The sequence below is a fragment of the Xiphophorus maculatus genome, chromosome 11 (genome assembly GCF_002775205.1).
Source record: "Xiphophorus maculatus strain JP 163 A chromosome 11, X_maculatus-5.0-male, whole genome shotgun sequence".
NCBI classification, from domain to species: Eukaryota; Metazoa; Chordata; class Actinopteri; order Cyprinodontiformes; family Poeciliidae; genus Xiphophorus; species Xiphophorus maculatus.
In genome coordinates this window covers 2,445,103-2,463,998 of record NC_036453.1, presented here as the reverse complement: position 1 = coordinate 2,463,998, position 18,896 = coordinate 2,445,103, and the positions used below count along the sequence as shown (strand labels likewise).

At 41.8% G+C, this 18,896-nt stretch overlaps 1 protein-coding gene across 1 annotated transcript in view; it reads left to right on the top strand.

Moving 5' to 3' along the window:
* LOC102226750 (hexokinase-2-like) overlaps positions 1-18,896 on the top strand; it is a 79,198-nt gene that overhangs the window by 25,089 nt on the left and 35,213 nt on the right. The window contains exons 8-13 of the mRNA XM_005802139.3: positions 1,325-1,486; positions 5,084-5,317; positions 6,211-6,515; positions 6,638-6,786; positions 7,959-8,078; positions 11,364-11,459. Of these exons, the coding sequence (XP_005802196.2) occupies positions 1,325-1,486; positions 5,084-5,317; positions 6,211-6,515; positions 6,638-6,786; positions 7,959-8,078; positions 11,364-11,459 (1,066 nt within the window). The remainder of the gene's footprint in view (positions 1-1,324; positions 1,487-5,083; positions 5,318-6,210; positions 6,516-6,637; positions 6,787-7,958; positions 8,079-11,363; positions 11,460-18,896) is intronic.

The window sequence follows — 18,896 nt, the reverse complement described above, 5'->3', positions numbered from 1 at the left end:
AATATACTATTCAAAAGTAGTTCTAGCTATATTTCTGACCACGCAAACAAACTTCCTGGCGCTATGTTTAATTCATAACGGGAAGTAGTAGCAATTTGATTGGCTGACATTGATTTTAGGTTTGAACTACACTGTCCCCTAGGGATTTGGCATGTTTAAAACAGCGTTTGGAGCGTATTAGTGCAGGTTTCATGTGGATGAAACCGATCCAGTGTGCACAATATATATATATCGTTTTAAATGATTTGGTGGAGATGTTAGTTTTTATAAAGACCTGGCTACATGTGGACAAGGAGCAAGTGTTCATTCATAAATGTGGGGGGCGTTCCATTTCTCTTTCTGCTGCGTTTCCTTGTGCTGCCTTTTCTAAACAAGACCCTTCGCCCCCAACGCATGTGGGTTCAAGATTTGCGAGACTGCACTGTAATTAAATTTGAAAGACATATTCGGCTCTCATATTTTCTGTGAACATCTTCTCTATAATTCTTTATTTTAAAATCAAAATGGCTTAAAAAAAGGTCGATTGGAGCTATGCTGAAGAAATTCAGAAACATGCAGCTTTAATGCCTATTTAATTATCTTTACTGCAAATGGAGCTGATGATTTGCCAGACCATCAAGCAGGAGGTGGATATGAAGACGTGTGAGCCGTCCACAATAAGCACTTTTGAGTCTATTCTGCATTCCTTAAATTAAGCAGGAGCCAGAATTAATCAATTTATTCGCAAAGAAATGTCAGCCAGGTGGTATTTCTGTGTTCTCGCATCTTAATTTATTCTCTCATCTTATTAAAAAAAAATCTCCTAGACAGATGTCTATCAGCATGTGTCATCACTAAAACATTTCTGATTCTAAACGTGAATTACCTTGCAGAAACTGCCTTTTGGAAATTAAAGAGCAAGTGGGGAATATGTTGAGAAGCATCAAAGTTCTGGCATCATGAAGTCCATCCTTTTAATTCAAACCAGATGTTTACATACACCGGATAAATAAGCCACAAACACTTTTTTTTTCTCAGTGTCTGAAGTAAAAACCGAATCATATTTTTTTTGTTTTGGCTCAGTGAGAATGACCAAAATTATTTCTATTTGCTAAATGCCAGAAAACGTAACGAGGACATTTTTTTTTAGAGATTTCTTTTCGTAACTTTCCTCAAATTCAAAAGTGTACATCAGGGATAACTATCTTTTAAAATGTATGACTTGGGTCAGACCTTTTGGATGTCCTCCAACAAGTGAGAAAATAAAAAGTTTGCATCGTTTTATTCAGTGTATGTAAATATCTGTTATGGGGTGTGGTTTTTTTTTTTTCTGTACTGTTCTCAGGTTTGAGAAGATGATAAGCGGGATGTACATGGGGGAGCTGGTGCGTCTCATCTTGGTGAAGATGGCCAGAGAGCAGCTGTTGTTCCAGGGACAGACCACGCCACAGCTTCTTACCTCTGGACGCTTCAGCACCAACTACATCTACGCCATTGAGAGCGACAAGTTAGTATTTGTGCAATGTTCACATAAATAATGTCCACTTAAAACAGCCCTAAGGTATACAGGATGATGTGGCTGTACTGCGGAGAAATCTCATGAATCACAGACGCTCAACTTTCCTTTTTGCTCGATCGTTTTACCTTCCTTTACTGCATCACCAGTATTTTATTTATTTATATATTTTTTTCGAATAGGTAAGAAAAATAAGATGTTCCATAAAGGAGGATCAGTGGCCGGGTGTTCCTGGCCAAACTTTGACCTGAAAGCGCGACTGTTTAATCCCATCCGTCTAATCCTGCTCAGTGCTTTCTCTGGTGTCTGCAGAACAGAAAGATGGCACTGGGACTAAACATCATTTATGATAGGCAGAGGAAAAATACCTTTTTATACTTCCCAACTTTAATGCTAAGCTAGTTTATATTCTAAACTCTTGTTTCACTAAACAACGGGGGAAAACTCAGGTGATGATGATGTCATGGCTTTTGAAACTTCTCACAGGTTAACTGACACCTGTGTTTCAATATTGTGTCATATTTGCGTTAGGACTGAGGCTGCCTTATTGTTCTTTTTTTGTAGCATATGTGTAGTTATGGCTTACCAATGCAAGCATATAACACACCGTGATTTTGAATGCTTATGATGGGGTCAATCAGTGACCATCTCACCGTCTCCAAAACAAGCGTACAGTATGGATGGGTCAGAGTTGGACTGAGAGATCACATATTTTCTTGTCTAGTTTGTGTGTTATAAATGGCAACCTTTGCCAATGTCAGGCCCTGTTTTGTGCCTATCCAGGCTTTAGAAGTGACACCTGACTTCTGTCAGAGAGGAATGGGACAAAATTCCAGCAAACTGCAGCCATATTCAATAAATTAGAATATATGTTCCTATGAGTCTGGTTAGTCATCCTCAAAGGAGAGTGCCTTTTGAAAATAACAACTTTTAAGCAGGTACTAAAGATTCTTTTGAGACATTCCTCCTTTTGAATTTTTTTTAAATTTAATATTTTAATTTTAAAAGCTGTGTTTTCATCAACTACAAGCAGAAAAATCATGATAAATAACAGAAACAATGATTTTAAAACATTTATTTATTCACCAGAATAACAAATATTTCAGACCAACAGACAGAACAAGACTAAGGAACATAAGTATTAATGTATAAATATATCAAATAGCCAGTTCAATATGACAATGAATGACAAAAAAAATCAGTCTTTGTATAATTATTTCATTTTACATTTTTCACTTTGTGATAAAGTTCCTGAAATAAACTTTATTTCAGGAACTTTCCTGAAGTCCAACTTTTCAAAAATATTCTACTTGACTGAACGGGCCTGTACTGTCAGAAGTTTGTGGAAGTTCAAAGGCAATGCTTCTAAATTCTGAAGAAATGTGTGTAAACTTCTGATTTAAAGACATTAATAAGCAAATCTGACATTATTGAACTTATTATTGAAGAATTTAGCAAACAGAAATAATTTTGGCAAATCAGACTGAGCTAAAGCAAGAGAAGTTTGGTCCAATTTAAGTTCAGTGAGAGATAAAAGGTGCTTGTAAGCTTATGGTTTCATTGCAAATAATTAAATGTGTGAAATGAATTAATTAATGATAAACTGTGCTGAAAATACAAACTATTTGCAGTAGTTTTTCTTTTTAATATGCCATCCTTCACGGAGCAAAAAGCCAAGACACATATACCTGTGATGCAGTGTGCAAACAACCCGAGGTCAATGTAACAGTTTGGTATGCACAGAAAAAAAACCCACGCACAACGGTGAGAAACATCCAGCTAAGTGAAGAACGCTGGTTGTTGTTGTGGTTCGTAAAGATGAAGAGCTGAGCTGAACCTTCATCTACTTCCTGACCTTCACCAGCGGCCAGCAGATGTAGATTACAACCCGTTGCTTTACTATCGGCTTTATTAGGAAAGCCGCTAGTAAAGCAACTGTTCCTGTACTCCAACACACGTTAGCCGATGTGGGTTAGGCGTCTGACTAATTCAGGAATAACACCGGGAAACTTTATAGAGTTGTGAGTTTCATTCTGTAATCCATTGTCGCATGTTGGGGTGTCCATGGGCAGGACGCCATCACCGCCTATTGATCTACAATCGCTTTATAAGTGAGTGTGTGTTAAATACTGCTAAATGGTGTTTACATCGTTTTAAACTGTGTGATTGTGAGCGTGAGTGGGAATAAAAATAGCAACAGGTATTTTGTTCCATATAACACAGTAGGAGTGTAACAGGTAAACCTTCCCTGGATGCAAACTCCACTAAAAACCCAGGATTGTATTTGAAACGTAATCAATTACAAATTTATTGATGGAACTTGACTTAATGTCGTGTTTTGATTGTTGATTCTATGTTGTGTGTTTGATATGATGTAAAGCACTTTGAAATGCCTTGCTGCTGAAATGTGCTATACAAATAAAATTTGATTGATAAATCTAGAAACATTTAACAGTATTATTGAATTAAATTAATAAAGTTAGAAACCTATAAGATCAAAACGACAGCTGCAACAAATTTACATAAAAATATATAACTTATTAGTCGCTCATGTCTGTTGGTTTCAGACTCTTTGCGACATTAAATATAGACGCACATGTTTCTAATTATTCTTTTTACTTATTACTCCTAATGCTTTTCAATAAATCCCATCACATATGTGCCATTAAGCAATATTTCATGCCTCTTCAGGTGATTTTAACTTAAGAAACTGGTTTAAATGTTTGGTCCTACTTACCAGTAATTGCATCTGTTCTAATTCTTCAGGATTGCTAAAATGCTAATTCAATGCACTACAAGTATATGGGACGTTATTGGTGTTTAAGCATAAATAAGTAAGCTTCTAGGTAGTGGTGGGACTCGATTAAAAGATTTGGACTAGTTAATTGCAGAGTCTATAATGAATCTCATTTTAAGCAAACCGTGTATTGACAACATAATGAACATTTTCAATTCAAAAACCATTTTTGATGCTAATTTATTGAATAACTAGACCTATGAGCTCAACATGAAAAATATTTATTGTTTTTAATGAGTTCTTTTTTTTTTTTAATTATTCAGCTGTGAATTTGATGCAAAGTGATTTTGCCCCTACAACTTTCAAGTGATTCAGAAACGTATTTGAAAAAACACTTTTTTAGAAATCTGAACTGTGGACGGCGACTTTAGCATTAGATGTGATTTTAGGCTTGAATAGCTTTGCTGATGGCTAACTCATTTTAGCACAACTTGAAACCTTTTCCTGCGTCCAATCAGTTTGTTTTTGAAGCAGGAATTAAACCCCGGTGGGCCGAGAGAAACGATCTTGTCATCAGTTGCTGTTTAAGGATGTTGCTTGTACGTCTGATTTACGGGCGTACTGGAAACATTGGATTACAAAGGTTCTGGAAGGAACTTTTGTCTGGAAAAAAATTGACCAATAAAAAAATGCTTTAAAATTTCAACATGTTAAATCTAAGCAATTGATCAAAGTGAACATGCTAGAGTCCAGGCCCTACTTACAAGTAAAGTACTTATCTCCCTGAATTCCTGTCCTTGCCTGTGGAATCTGATCAGAAATAAACTGAACGTCTGATTCTTTGCCTGCAGAGCTGAAGAAGGTCTGGCTAGCGCCGAGAAGGCGCTCCGCAGCCTGGGCCTGGACCCGTCCGCTGAAGACTGCGCCGCCACTCAGAGGATTTGCCAGATCGTTTCCACCCGGGCCGCACACCTGTGCGCCTCCGCCCTGGCGGCGGTGATGCGACAGATCCGGGACAACAAAGCGGCCGAAAAGCTGCGCATCACCATCGGGGTGGACGGCTCGGTCTACAAGGGTCATCCAGAGTAAGTGACCCAGAACACCAACGTGTGTGTATCTCGCTCCTTAAATGAGGAGCTGGGAGGAGTGTATCGGCATGCCCCTCTCCGCCTCCTGAGTGTATTTGAGCTAAAGTGGATTAAATTGTTCCAACAAGTACACATAATCTCTGCGTTTATTGTTTAAGCGCTCTTTACAAAATTAGAGCTTGTTCACACAGAGGGGATTAGTTCTCCCTTGTCATCAGTGTTTGCCTGACTGACTTGGAGTTGGAGCTTACAAAGTTGTTTATTTGCCTGCTATTCTTCCCAGTGTCTTAAAGATGTTTGTCCAGCCTGGTGATCATGTTGTAAAACATAACAGGACTTCAGTCCCTGGCAGAGGCTTTGTCATTTTCTCTGTTAGATACTCAGGATGGCTCCAAGGACTTAGTTAGGCTGAATGTCAGCCTCCGTTTCTGGTGAATTTAAACTACCGGCTTTGGGCCAGTCGACTGAATACGGCCTAATTATCCTCCCTGATCCCCTCATTAAAATTCACCTGGCTCCGTCTCTTATCTGAGAAACACAAAAGTGTTCTTCGCTATGCAAGTACACACATATTTATACGTATTCAGTTGTGAGTATAAGTATGAATTATTCATACTCGCAACACCCTTGTATCATTTAATCGTTTATTCCGGTTTTCTATTTAATTTGTTTTCCTCTGGTTAGTTTATTTGCTCGATTCTGGCTTAAAATAATTAGCGATGAAACTCTTTAGTACAACTTGAGAGGATTTTTAAATCTCTTGAGTCACCAGCACAGTTTGCTTTGCCATCTGTGCTGTTTTGTTCACGGATGGAAAGTTAGCTAGCATGAAAGTTCACTGGGAAACAATACGACGTTTATTAAAAGAGTTTTTTTGTTTTTCACCACAGATTTCCCAGGAAGCTCAACAAAATGGTGCGGCGCCTCGTGCCAGACTGCGACGTGCGCTTCTTGCAGTCGCAGCACGGCAGCGGGAAAGGCGCGGCCATGGTGACGGCGGTGGCCTACCGACTCGCCGCCCAGCACGCCGAGCGGCAGCGCGTCCTCGGCACCCTGCGGCTGAGCCGGGAGCAGCTGCTGGAGGTGAAACGGAGGCTGACGGCGGAGATGGCGCGGGGTCTGTGCAAGCAAACGCACGACCAGACCAGCGTCAAGATGCTGCCGACGTACGTCAGGTCCACCCCGGACGGAACGGGTGAGGGGGAAAACAAGATGTCCGCTGCCTCTTACTCGGATATGTCCTTGCTCCTGTTAGATGTGAATTGTTTTTATTTATTAATTTAAATTTTTTTTTTACTCTATTTTATTTTTTTGTAGAACGAGGAGATTTCTTGGCTTTGGATCTTGGCGGATCCAGTTTCCGTGTTCTTCTCGTTCGACTGAAAAATGAGAAGAAGCAGAAAGTGGATATGCACCAGAAGATCTACAGTATCGATCAGGACACTCTGCAGGGCACGGGGGAAGAGGTATTATGTTGTTTGGGAATAAAACAGCTGAAAATCATTTTAGGTTTTTAGTTTTTCAGTGCAAACTGAAAAAACTACAATAACACAAATTCCTGTTTTTCTTTTTTCTTTTTTATGTTTTTTTGTGGGTTTTCTTGTGAATAAATCAGGACCAGAGGCGAATAGCTAAAAACCATGACAACGTGAAAACCCGCTCTAAAAATACTAATAATTTCCTATTTTAATATTTCAAACACCAAAAATGCCCCATTAGGCATTGATACAAACAAAGGAAACCGTCTTAGCATCTGCTGCTGCAGGTTTTAGCAGATGCTAATATCTGCAGCAGGGGTGTCCATACTTTTTGTTACATGGGACAAACTAAAAAAACTAAAATCAAGCAAATACAGTCATCACATTCTTTTATTTTTTTTACAAAATGGATTCTATTCATCACAGAGAATTTTGCATGTTTGCTGTAGGACTCGATTGAGCAGCTTTATTCTCGGTCATAAAAACAGGACCTGGGCCACTTTCTTTCAAGACGTTTAATAGTTTAATAAATCAAATTAAATCTCAGTTACGCAACTCTTTTTTGGAAAGTCGTCTTTTCAGTAAAAGTTTCTGGATAAACGTGAATCTACTAATTGTAAAACCTCGATTATTTAAAAAGATGAATATTTAGTCATAATTAACCTTCTCCATTTTAACAAAATTAAGTGGGTAATCATTTTTGCCCTGACTGACATAACTAGTCCACATCAGGTCACATATTGCTGTCATTCTTGATCTGCAGTCGAGGTATTTCGGCTTCCCAAGCTGCATTTTCCAGCAGTGGCTCAGCTTTAGGAATATTCATCCTGTGTTGGTGGTAAAGCATAATGTTAACGCTAGCGCCGCCTCTGTCGGTCTGCCTCAGGGCAGCCGTGGCTACAATGCAGCTTCCCGCCATCAGGGTGTGTGGCGTGCAGAGCAGCGGTTCTCGCCTTAGGCGGCCTTTCTTCTGCTATTGAAAGCTCTGCAGGTGTGCAATAGGATTCTCCCGTGGTGTAAGTTTTCAGCTCAGTGATTTTTGCTTATGCCGCAAATTAAAGCTTTCTTTATTGGCTTTTTTTTTTTTTTACCCAACGCTTCCTGAGACTGACTGATCTTGTAATTATTTTTAATTTCCCTTTGTTTTATCTGTGTCCCAGCTCTTCAACCATATTGTGTACTGCATTGCTGACTTCCTGGACTACATGGGAATGAGAGGGGCGTCCTTACCTCTGGGGTTTACGTTCTCTTTCCCATGTGATCAAACCAAGCTGGATGAGGTAACGTTCTCTCCGCCGGCCTGAATCCTTACATACAGATGTATGAAGACCATGCTAAGAAAATTATAAATAAAAAAAAAATACGAGGGTAAAGTTACTTTAATTAAGTCAAGTAAAATTGACTTAATTAATTGAATTAAATTAAGTCAATTAAAATGGACTCAATTAAAATGGACTTAATTCAAGTCAATTGTATGACTTTACTTTAGTCATAAAATTACGAGAATAAAGTCATAATATTGAATTAAATTATAAAATTATGAGACTAAAGTTGTAATTATTCTTGTATTATTATGACTTTATTCTCTTAAGTCGTAATAATACGATAATAAAGTCATGCAAGAGCAAAGTCGCGTTAAGAGAACAGTCATAACATTGCTACTCGTAATATTTGGACTATTCTCAAAATAGTTTATTCTTGTATTATTCCAACTTTATTGTCATAATTTTATATTTTTATTTTCTCTTAGCTTGGCCCTCCTTCTCCGTCGTATTAACCAGACTGTGTGCATAAAGTCCAGTTAACTTTGTGCGCTTTGAATTGTTTCCTAAAGTTTTAGTTGCGTGACATCAAGCAGGCTGCCTATGCCGAAGGTTTGAAATACAGATTTATTCACATGTTTCATTAAGCGGATTGATTAGTTGTTTCAAATTGCTTTTTAAAACCCCCCAACTTTTTTCTCTTTCTCACAAAACCACGCTGCTGCCGGTCAGAGGTCAGTCTGAATAGCTGCACAGAGAGCCGGCCTCCATCCGCTGGACCTCGGTTTCTGCTACAACATATTCCAGTCCAGCATTCATCGCGGCTGGAAGCCTGAACAATCAGTAAACTGTGAGGAGGGCCATTTAGCTGGTGACGAGATTTAGAATCAACACACAACGTGACGGAAGACTATTTTAAAATTTTTCACCGCCTCCAAACATTATGTGTAAAATAAGCTATCATTCATTCAGGGTTTAAAAAAAACAAACTACGGTAATTGGGCGTTTTGGTGAAGTGATTGTATAAATTGAGGGCAATTTACCACAAGAGAGTTAAGTAAAACTCAAACATTTTAAAGAAGCTGAGGATTTGTGTTTTTTTTTTTTTTTGGAAACTCATCAGAAAGTTAAGTTTTCCATTTAGGTTGACATAAAACATTTTCATTATTGTTAAGCCATGTAAAAATAATAATAGTGCTTTTGTTAGCTAGGAGCAACCAGTCTAGATGCAGAGGCTGTATGTTGGACGTGTGAGATCAAAACAAACCGCGTTTTTCTCTGTTTTTAAGGACGCTGCGTGGCTTCGATGGTTCTCTCTTGTCAGAACAAGGACTTGTCCACGGTCATAATCAGGCCAGAATATTTGATGGGAATTTAAAAGCTTTTTAACCCGATCCTTGAACTTTGACTTGAAAAATTAGTTGCCAGTTCAGCTGCTAATCAGCCAAGCTGCTCTCTGCAAATCAAGCTAATTAATACCCGAAACACAGACGTCCGTCGTGTACCTGTCAGCCGACCAGACTCGGAAAAACTAGATTGTGTCACAACGTGACTGCCGGGTGAAAAAGGTTCAGTTTCCAGCTTGACATTTTGTCTGTTTTATGACAGGAAAGGAAATATTGCAACTAACTTAATTCTGTTTGAAAAAAGCGTACATACTCAAATAGGCGTTTCATTACGTTTTGCTTGAACAAATGGTTTTAATTTGGTTTTGATTTTTTTATTTTCCATTCCACCAACCACTACTTTGATTTTATCAATCTGGCCTGGCTACTTGTTTACTACATAAGTCTGAACTTTTTTTAAATTTATTTTATTATGTTTTTTTAACGGTAATAAAAATTCACACCATTACAAATTGTGTGCTTCAAATTCTGGGAGGATTTTCTTTAAATAAGAGAATCACTTTACCTCTGACTTCACATCTCTCACGGAATATTTTTTTTAATGAAGTAACACAGTGGAACATTCAATCGTGTTGTTTATCTCTTGGACAATTTTAATACATGAAAAGTTGTAATGTGTAGCAGGTTTTTGTGAAAAGGTTTATGACTGAATCACAATTGCATCACGTTTATGAGAAGCTTCTGTGCAAATGATTCCAAGATTATTACTGGGCATCAAATGCTCGAGCAGTTTCTTACCTGTACAACCAGGTCTGGTTCACAATATAACCGTTTCATATTGGTCAATAATAATTGATCATTATTGATACGCTTTTTGTTTTAAATATCCAAACAACCCAAGAAGGAATCCTACGAAACGTTGCCAGTTTGGCAGGATTCAATCTTGGGTTGTTGTACTCATTTTCTCCTTTCACTACACCCTGCTCTTTCTTTTGTTTTTTTAAGCAGTTATGCGGCAAAACATAAAACTGCTCCCACATACTGAGGCGAGCTGTGTGTATTCTGAGAACCGAGCGAACCCCGCGTGAACTGCATGAACGGTTGAGATTTCATTTGTCACAATCATTTATTTTATCCTTCAGACCCTCTTTTTTTCTCCTCTCTCTCTCTTGGTTTGAAGAAAGACTTTGCTTCATGAAGTTTGGGTGAACATAAAGGTTCATCCAACTCGATTTTCCTCGTTTCATTTGACTCATTTCCTCTGTGCTTCTTGAGCAAACGTTTTGAATTTCAGAGCCAGATGACGTCTATCCTCTCCTACAGAAGGAACTGGAGACCAAACGGCTAATGTCTAAATGCGTTGACAACTCCAACCGCTCCAAGCACACAACTCTTGAGTGCTGGCAGATGAAAGTAGACCCTGTCATATCGGAGGATGTGTGGCGTGAAAGATTTTGTGGCATACGCACACACACACACACACACACACATTCAGTTAACTCCAGTCACCAGCTAATCTAATATAAAATAAAACACACACTCCATTATTCATGTATATATGACTGCATTCTTTCTTTCACCACAGTTTCTGGAATGTAGAACTTGACAAATTTGATCTGGTTTTGAAACAAATTTCAAATATGATTGGAGTGAATTGAGACTCTAAACAGATTTCCATCAGTATCAATATTTAGTATAATATTGGGCACTTTAAGTATTGTTTCATTGCAAATGAAAGGTGTAATAGTTCGGGTTCTTCTTCTTTCTGTGCACCGAAAATGAATGTATATAATAATCAAAATGAGTTTTTACTGAAACACTTGGTTTCTCAACAACATTTGATGTTTCTGTAAGTTCCTGGGATTGTTGTAAAGTTTTCCTCAATAAAACCTGACATGTAAATTATCCCTGTGGATCATTTTAACATGGTGCCAAACCCTCGCCGTCCTTTCTGCAGGGAATTCTTCTGAAGTGGACGAAGGGCTTCAAAGCCAGCGACTGTGAGGGGAAAGACGTCGTTAAGTTGCTGAAAGAGGCTGTCCAGCGCAAACAGGTCAGTGCACGTTTTGAATGAACTTGCAAAAAAAATGTTTCAGTCTGTTTTCAGAGAGAATTCTGCTTGTAATGGCTTTCCATCTACACACACGTTTTTCATGTGTGTACTGAACACTGAGCAATCGGTCAGAAACTCTCTGTGTGTTAACTACTTCTGTTTGGGGGAGGCAGTGTTGTTTGTAGAAGTGCTGCATCCGGAGTCTGATTGCTGACGCAGGCTACCCTTCTCACGTAGCGTGTTTGTGTTAATCCAGCTTTCACCTCAACCTTCACTGGACACGAGCATGAGTTGTGTCCAGTCCAACCACATCTTGAAGGACGAAAGGAGCTGTTACAAGATGCTTTAAGAGCAGAGAGACAGACATATTCTTTTTTTAGGAGAAAGTTTAGCCGTTAGATCAGTGGCTTTCAGACAGGAGAAACAGTTAAATATATAAACTCTCAGCCAGTAGTAAAACGTAAAGGGTTAACACTAGAGTCCATACAGTAAGTCGCAAGCTGCGTTTCCATTCCAAATGTTCGTTAACCTTTATTGATTTCCTGCTAATGTCGAAAAAACACAGTTTCGCAATTGCGGTGTTTCCACTAAATGTGAAACACAGTTAAATTACGCTAATAAGTTTGTTGACGCAATAAGTCATTAAAAAACATGACCTGCCATCATCCTCCAATTACTTCCTGTTGTCTATTTGTAGTTTTCGCCAGTCGCACCATCTGGTTGTTGATCATGTGACTCTTTATTTATTTATTTTTTATTTTTTGTAATACAAAAAAAGTTTTCCCATTGCATTTTTGCGAGATAAGCTAATTTCAATGAGGCCAAAAAAAAAAGAAAAAAGACAGAAGTCAGTTAAGTTACTGTCACAATTACTTCCACTCACCTTTCAGGAACCTTATCTCAGCTTACAGAAATGTCATTTTTTGTTATTTTTTTCCCATGTGTCTCTTCTAATTAAGGGTTTTCTAGCCATTTGGTTTTGTCACACTTGCAGCAGTGATGCTACTCTCATATGGTTTAATTGGACCCTTCAGCATCAGAAAGGGCCACGGGCGTTTTTGACTACTGGCCTTAAAGTCGAAATAATTTGAGAAGAATTTGAATTAAAGCTGCAAGCAGCCTCGGGCGGCCCTCGCAGCAAGCGCCGCTCCGGCCTATTGGCCACCGCGGGGGTTCCAGCCACCGCAGAAGGTCTCGCACGATTTCCAGAGCCGCAGCCAACTCCCGACCGCAGAAGCTCCGCCGCAGTTTTCAGCACCGCCGCCCGCTAGCCACCGCAGAAGCTGTCGCGCATTTTCCCCGCCCGTCCACCAGGCGACACGCGTGAATGCGTTCGGCAGCGCTCCCCGACGACTGTCAAAAAATGTGGCGCAGATCGGTCGATGCGTCGAGGAGATACAACCCATGTATTAACTTAGGGGGCGCAGTGGAGCCAAATTACATTTCAAACCCGTTGGGCTCTTTAGAGGTGAACAAAGGTCATACAGATCCAGTTTGGAGCCAATCGGATGATCTATGCCTGAATAAGAGCCAAACGTATGCATATGGCGAGGGACTGATATTCGCCATTTGGCCACGCCCACACGGTTCAGCCAGCAGCGAGCATTGACAGAGTTTATCATCCGAATCATCGTGATTAGGTCAAGAGAGCCATAAACAGAGCTTTCCAAGGAAAAAAATGGCACTTCCTGTTGTGAGGGGGCGGGGCTTAGATGACGTCATAATGTGATGACGTAGGATCGACGGGCATACCACCAGGATTACTCAGGCAAAGTTTGATGCAGCTCGGTCAAAATATGTGGAATGTAGAGGCAAACGTATACGAACGGCGTTGCCGCCATTGAAAACACTTGGGACTTTAAAGCAAGCGAGACCAACTTCCTATCTGTCATCCAACACAGAATCAACTTGATTAGGTCAAGAGAGCCATAAACAGAGCTTTCCAAGGAAAAAAACGGCACTTCCGGTTCCGAGGGGGCGGGGCTTAGATGACGTCATAATGTGATGACGTAGGATTGACGGGCAAGCCTCCAGGATCACTCAGGCCAAGTTTGATGCAGCTCGGTCAAAATATGTGGAATGTAGAGGCAAACGTATACGAACGGCGTTGCCGCCATTGAAAACTCTTGGCACTTTAAAGCAAGCGAGATCAACTTCCTATCTGTCATCCAACACAGAATCAACTTGATTAGGTCAAGAGAGCCATAAACAGAGCTTTCCAAGGAAAAAAACGGCACTTCCGGTTCCCAGGGGGCGGGGCTTAGATGACGTCATAATGTGATGACTTAGGATTGACGGGCAAGCCTCCAGGATCACTCAGGCCAAGTTTGATGCAGCTCGGTCGAAACATGTGGAATCTAGAAGCAAACGTATGGCATCGGCGTTACAGGTCACTTCGCCACGCCGCCACGCCCAGCTGCTATCTCAAAGCCGGTCGGGGTTGGAATCCTCAACACACCAACATGTCTTCTGTGTCTGGACACAGTTTCATGTTGATTAGGTCAAAGGGCTAAGAGAGCGACCGTTCACAGTAAAACATGACACTTCCTGTTCTCAGGGGGCGTGGCCTAAGTGATGTCATCATTTGACCATATGGTATTGTAAGCCACCTGATGTCGATCAATCACTGAAAGTTTGGTCCCTCTATGTGCTTTTGTATAGGAAATATAAGAGTTTCGTGTTTCATGGCGAGTAGGTGAACTTTGACCCCTGCTAACCCCCCTTCAACATGCTCCAAAACTCACCAATTTGATAACTTTAAATCAAACATGCCTTATGATCAGACTGACCAAGTTTGAAGTCGATCAATCGAAATCCCTAGGAGGAGTTCGATCAAATACGAAGGCTGTAAACGTCAAAATCGAGGTAAAAAATGGACGTTCAATACAAAATGGCCGACTTCCTGTGATAGTTGGCTTATAACATTAAATGTAAGTTCTGAGTCTTTTGGTGAGCTCTACATGTGTACCAAATTTCATGTCTCTACGATGAAGTACGTTCATACCATTGTGTCAACAGAAAATTGCTAGTTGCTGCCGTTCAGCAATTTTTTTTGCGATTTTTGCGACAACCTTAAAATTCAAAATTTTTAAATTTTCTAGTCGCCACCGCCAAGTTTGGTGAGTTTTTGAATATGATAAAGCCCCCAAAAAGGCTCCTCTTTAGGGGGGCAGAATCGTAATAATAATTAAAGCTGCAAGCAGCCTCGGGCGGCCCTCGCAGCAAGCGCCGCTCCGGCCTATTGGCCACCGCGGGGGTTCCAGCCACCGCAGAAGGTCTCGCACAATTTCCAGAGCCGCAGCCAACTCCCCACCGCAGAAGCTCCGCCGCAGTTTTCAGCACCGCCGCCCGCCAGCCACCGCAGAAGCTGTCGCGCATTTTCCCCGCCCGTCCACCAGACGACACGCGTGAATGCGTTCGGCGGCGCTCCCCGACGACTGTCAAAAAATCTGGCGCAGATCGGTCGATGCGTCGAGGAGATACAACCCATGTATTAACTTAGGGGGCGCAGTGGAGCCAAATTACATTTCAAACCCGTTGGGCTCTTTAGAGGTGAACAAAGGTCATACAGATCCAGTTTGGTGCCAATCGGATGATCTATGCCTGAATAAGAGCCAAACGTATGTATATGGCGAGGGACTGATATTCGCCGTTTGGCCACGCCCACATGGTTCAGCCAGAAGCGAGCAATGACAGACCTCATCAACCGAATCATCTTGATTAGGTCAAGAGAGCCATAAACGGAGCTTTCCAAGGAAAAAAACGGCACTTCCGGTTCCGAGGGGGCGGGGCTTAGATGACGTCATAATATGATGACATAGGGTCGTCAGGGATCCCGCCAGGGTCACTCGTGCAAAGTTTGGTGCAGAAGCTATCGACCGTTCACAGTAGAATTACAAATTTTTAATTTTTTCCTACATTACAAAATTGAACTCTGTCTTTCCGTAGGGCAATGCTGCCCTCTGGTGTCGAATTACTGAAATAATGAAACTATTTCAGTAATTTCAGTTATTCGACACCAGAGGGCAGCATTGCCCTACACATGACAAAGCCCTTTGTATTACACAGTCGATCACAGGGGAACTTTGAGCCTTGCTAACCCCCCTTCCACATGTTCAAATGTCACCATATTGATAACTTTGAATCAGACATGCCTTATGATCAGACTGACCGAGTTTGAAGTCGATCAATTGAAATCCCTAGGAGGAGTTCGATCAAATACGAAGGCTGTAAAAGTCAAAATCGAGGTCAAATGAAATTCAATCTAAAATGGCCGACTTCCTGTTGGGTTTAGAGCATGGCTCTAAGAGACTTTTTTGTACGTCCCGACAAGATACACATGTGTACCAAGTTTCGTAATTCTAGGATAAAGCATGGCATGGGGCTGTTCATTTAAAATACTCTAGGGGTCGCTATAGAGAAATTAGGCCACGCCCACCAAATTTTGTTATGAATTCCTGTCGGTGGGTGTACAAGGATCCATCCTAGTGAGTTTGAAGCAGCTGGGCCCGAAATTGTGGAATTCAGAGCCAAACGAAATTCGACGGCGTTCGCAACGCCGCCACGCCCACCTGCTTCATCGCAGCCGGTCGGGGTTGGAATAACTCAACACACCAACATGTCTTCTGTCTCTGGACACAGTTTCATGTTGATTAGGTCAAAGGGCTAAGATAGCGACCGTTCACAGTAAAACATGACACTTCCTGTTCTCAGGGGGCGTGGCCTACTTAAAAAAATAATTTCACCACAGGGTATTTTAGGACACCCGATGACGATCAATCAATGAAAGTTTGGTCCCTCTCTGTGTTTTTGTATAGGAAATATAAGAGTTTCGTGTTTCATGGCGAGTAGGTGAACTTTGACCCCTGCTAACCCCCCTTCAGCAAGCTCATACAGTCACCAATTTGATAACTTTAAATCAGACATGCCTTATGATCAGACTGACCGAGTTTGAAGCCGATCAATCGAAATCCCTAGGAGGAGTTCGATCAAATACGAAGGCTGTAAACGTCAAACTCGAGGTCCAGAATGGACCTTCAATACAAAATGGCCGACTTCCTGTTGGGTTTAGAGCATGGCTCCAAGAGACTTTTTTGTACGTCCTGAAAACATACACATATGTACCAAGTTTCGTAATTCTAGGTTTAAGCATGGCTTGGGGCTGTTCATTTAAAATACTCTAGGGGTCGCTATAGAAAAATTAGGCCACGCCCACCAAATATCGCTATGGATTCCTGTTCGGGGATGGATAAGGATCCATCCTAGTGAGTTTGGAGCAGCTCACCCCGAAACTGTGGAATTCAGAGCCAAACGAAATTCGATGGCGTTCGCAACGCCGCCACGCCCACCTGCTTCATCGCAGCCGGTCGGGGTTGGAATCCACAACACACCAACATGTCTTCTGTCTCTGGACACAGTTTCATGTTGATTAGGTCAAAGGGCTAAGATAGCGACCGTTCACAGTAAAACATTACACTTCCTGCTCTCAGGGGGCGTGGCCTACATAAAAAAAAAATTTCACTGCAGGGTATTTTAGGACACTCGATGTCGATCAATCACTGAAAGTTTGGTCCCTCTATGTGTTTTTGTATATGAAATATAAGAGGTTTTTATTTCATGGCGTGTAGGTGAACTTTGACCCCTGGTAACCCCCCTTCAACATGCTCCAAAACTCACCAATTTGATAACTTTAAATCAGACATGCCTTATGATCAGACTGACCGAGTTTGAAGCCGATCAATCGAAATCCCTAGGAGGAGTTCGATCAAATGCGAAGGCTGTAAACGTCAAACTCGAGGTAAAAAATGGACCTTCAATACAAAATGGCCGACTTCCTGTGATACTTGCACTATGACATTACTTGTAAATTCTGAGCGTCTTAGTGAGCTCTACAACTGTACCGAATTTCAAGTCTCTACGATGAAGTAAGTGAATAGCAATGGGTCTGTTGAAAATTGCTAGTTGCCGCCGTTGAGCAATTTTTTTTGCGATTTTTGCGGCAACCTTAAAATTCAAAATTTTTAAACCGCCTAGTCGCTTCCGCCAAGTTTGGTGAGTTTTTGAATATGATAAAGCCCCCAAAAAGGCACACGAAGAGGTGGGAAGAATAATAATAATTAAAGCTGCAAGCAGCCTCGGGCGGCCCTCGCAGCAAGCGCCGCTCCGGCCTATTGGCCACCGCGGGGGTTCCGGCCACCGCAGAAGCTCTCGCTCGGTTTCCAGAGCCGCAGCCCGCTCCCCACCGCGGAAGCTCCGCCGCAGTTTCCAGCACCGCCGCACGCCAGCCGCCGCAGGAGCTGTCGCGCGTTTTCCCCGCCCGTCCACCGGGCGACACGCGTGAATGCGTTCGGCGGCGCTCCCCGACGACTGTCGAAAAATCTGGCGCAGATCGGTCGATGCGTCGAGGAGATACGGCCCATGTATTAACTTAGGGGGCGCAGTGGAGTCAAATTACATTTCAACCTAGTTGGGCTCTTTAGAGGTGAACAAAGGTCATACATATCCAGTTTGGCGCCAATCGGATGATCCATGCGTGAATAAGAGCCAAACGTATGCATATGGCGAGGGACTGATATTTGCCATTTGGCCACGCCCACGCGGTTCAGCCAGCAGCGAGCATTGACAGAGTTTATCATCCGAATCATCTTGATTAGGTCAAGAGAGCCATAAACAGAGCTTTGAAAGTAAAAAAACGGCACTTCCTGTTCTGAGGGGGCGGGGCTTAGATGACGTCATAATACGATGACGTACGATCGTCCGGCATCCCACCAGGAACACTCATGTCAAATTTGGTGCAGCTCGGTCAAAATATGTGGAATGTAGAGGCAAACGTATACGAACGGCGTTGCCGCCATTGAAAACTCTTGGCGCTTTAAAGCAAGCGAGATCAACTTCCTATCTGTCATCCAACACAGAATCACCTTGATTAGGTCAAGAGAGCCATAAACAGAGCTTTCCAAGGAAAAAAACGGCACTTCCGGTTCCGAGGGGGCGGGGCTTAGATGACGTCATAATGTGATGACGTAGGATTGACGGGCAAGCCTCCAGGATCACTCAGGCCAAGTTTGATGCAGCTCGGTCAAAATATGTGGAATGTAGAGGCAAACGTATACGAACGGCGTTGCCGCCATTGAAAACTCTTGGCACTTTAAAGCAAGCGAGATCAACTTCCTATCTGTCATCCAACACAGAAGCAACTTGATAAGGTCAAGAGAGCCATAAACAGAGCTTTCCAAGGAAAAAAACGGCACTTCCGGTTCCCAGGGGGCGGGGCTTAGATGACGTCATAATGTGATGACTTAGGATTGACGGGCAAGCCTCCAGGATCACTCAGGCCAAGTTTGATGCAGCTCGGTCGAAACATGTGGAATCTAGAAGCAAACGTATGGCATCGGCGTTACAGGTCACTTCGCCACGCCGCCACGCCCAGCTGCTATC